The following is a 2,500-nucleotide window of genomic DNA, read 5'->3' as shown; positions in this document are numbered from 1 at the left end:
TCTCCGCGCCAACAGCAGCAGCAGCAACAACACCAGCAGCAGCAGCAGCAGCAAGAGGAGGGACACATTGAGAAGTCTGCAGGCGCCGCTTCCAGACTGGCAGGCCGGTCACCACGGAGCCGTCAGAAGCCAGGCAGGGTGTCAGGGTCTGCCCCCTCCACCCCGCGAGGAGAGAGAGACAAGTCGAGAGATCGAGGCGGCACAGCCAAATCCTCCTCCTCCTCTATTACCTCCACCACCGCCGCTCTCGACAGAACAGGCAGCGGGGGGAAGGGAGGAGGAGGAGGAGGAGGGGTGGGCATAGCGGCAGTGGTTGTTCGAACAGCGCGATCGCTCAACCGGTCGCAAAGCAAGCTCGCCTCAGCCCCGCCCACCACGACTACCAGCACTGGCGGTAGCGGCAGTCACTCTATGACAGGCAGCGCGTTCACTTCACGTGCGCTGAGCGAGGTGGAGGCGGAGCTCTCGGTGGACGCGCGTGCTCCCGGTGTCATCAAACTGTTCGGGGAGAGCGTGGTGCAGGGCGCGCAGTACAAGGCCGTCTTGGCCTCCACCAGGTCCACCAGTCAGGAGCTCGTCAAGCAGGCCTTGGAGCGCTACGGTCTGCCTGCTCACACCTTTCAACTCTACGTTCTGTGCGACTGTGTCGGCATCGTCAGCGTCGCTGAGGATACTGACGACGATGATGGCGATGAAAAAGAGGACGTGACCAGTAAAGAGAACACAAACAACCATGTAGATGTGGTGGATGATAACTCGGACCCGTCTTACGCGAGTATAGGTTGTGGCGATTCCGGTACGGATTGTATAAGTGGTGTGAGTGGTGGTGCAAACAAGAAGTCAGGGGGATGGACTACGGTGTCGTCGCGGGTTCTGGACGATGCCGACAAGCCCCTGGAGCTGCAGATGTACTGGAAGCCGCCCGAAGGCCTCAGCAGACGCTTCGAGCTGCACCGGCGTGATGACGTCATCCGCGAGACCAGCGTTGATGACACTTCCGGTCTGAACGACAACGCGCGCAGGATTATGATGTCTAAGGTTCCTGCCGGCGCCATCCCTCCCCCATCCTTCCCCCAAAGCTTGGTGTCAATATCCCCTGACACGGGGAAGAGGGGGGAGGGGAACTACGCCAGAACCGGGCCTGAAGGCAGGGCGGTACAGCCTTTGTTCTACAACAACAACAACAACAGCAACAACAACAACAACAACAACAACAACAACAAAGACAACTACTTCAGCAAAGGTTCTTCTCAAGACAGGGAGGTAAAGTACGCGTTCGTGTGCCCCTCCATCTACCCCTACCTCCTCACCCTGAGGGGCCGCGACATTCAGAAGGACCTCGTGCTCTACCCGCTCAAATCGAAGACCCTCACCGTGGGCAAGAACCACAGGCGTTCCCACGTGGACGACATCGGTCTCCTGGCCGACGATGTGTTGGACCTTCACTGCCGCATCCACCTCAGAACGCTGCCCGCGGAGAGTAGTAGCTCAGGCTCAGGTCCAACCAGCGACACACGGAGGTACTGGTACTACTTACAAGTGGAAGTGCTGGAGCGGGCGGTGGTGTTCGTGAACGGGCACAAGGTGGAGGGTACTGCGGCAGTTCACCCTGGAGATCTTCTAGGCGTGGGACATCACTACCTGTTTTTGTACAAAGACCCTACAGGGGGTCACGATGTACCCGAGACTCTGCCCTGGTACCCCGGTGCTGCCTCCCTCTACGCCAAAGTGAACAAGGGTGGCGGGGGAGGGGGAAAGCGAGGAGGGGTGGGTGTGGAACTGGACGACGGGAAGGAGGAGGTGCTGAAGGCCATGGTCAACGAGGTCAACAGCCAGGAGTACTTTGACCTCGACGACGTGGCGGAGAACGGCAGGTGAGAGGATTACTGTTGTTCTCGCCGCTGTTGATGTTGTTGTTGTTGTTGTCGTCTTTTCTTTGTGGCTTTCTTTTGTTTTGCAATTCATGTTGTTGGTCTATATGTCCTTGTTGTGAGTGTTGTAATGTTCTTATTAGTGTTATTGTTGACTAATGGAAATGTGTGTCATCTCGTTTTTGTCGATGTGGCTGTATGTTAAGCGTCCGTGTCTTTACCTATGTTATGTCTATGTTGTTGTTTATGTTGTCATTTTGGGTTGTGTGTGTGCGTATGTGTGTGTGTGTATGTGTGCGTGTGTGTGTGTGCGTGTGCGTGCGTGCGTGCGTGTACGTGCGTTCGTGCGTGCGTGTGGATGGTTGTCTGGCTGACTGTCTGGCCGTTTGCCTGTCTGTGTATCTGCCTTTGCCACGGAGTGAGTCTGTCAGTCGCCTTCTCTCTTCATCCCGCTAACGCCAGAACCATCCCACACAGTAACACCAAAGACCACCAACTCCATCCCCCCTAACGCCAGAACCAGCCCACACAGTAACACCAAAGACCACCAACTCCATCCCCCCTAACGCCAGAACCATCCCACACAGTAACACCAAAGACCACCAACTCCATCCCACCCCCCCCCCCCC

At 56.9% G+C, this 2,500-nt stretch overlaps 1 protein-coding gene across 1 annotated transcript in view; it reads left to right on the top strand.

The window, feature by feature from the left end:
• Nucleotides 1-379: 379 nt before the first annotated feature.
• The window catches only part of LOC138954579 (ras-interacting protein 1-like), a 50,806-nt gene continuing 48,685 nt past the window's right edge, over nt 380-2,500 (top strand). Inside the window, exons 1-2 of the mRNA XM_070326390.1 lie at nt 380-673; nt 824-1,874. Coding sequence (XP_070182491.1) covers nt 412-673; nt 824-1,874 — 1,313 coding nt within the window. The 5' untranslated portion in view covers nt 380-411. The remainder of the gene's footprint in view (nt 674-823; nt 1,875-2,500) is intronic.

This window comes from Littorina saxatilis, linkage group LG2 (genome assembly GCF_037325665.1).
Source record: "Littorina saxatilis isolate snail1 linkage group LG2, US_GU_Lsax_2.0, whole genome shotgun sequence".
Lineage (NCBI taxonomy): Eukaryota > Metazoa > Mollusca > Gastropoda > Littorinimorpha > Littorinidae > Littorina > Littorina saxatilis.
The sequence above is the reverse complement of the archived record's forward strand: the minus strand, read 5'-3'. Positions and strand labels throughout refer to the sequence as shown.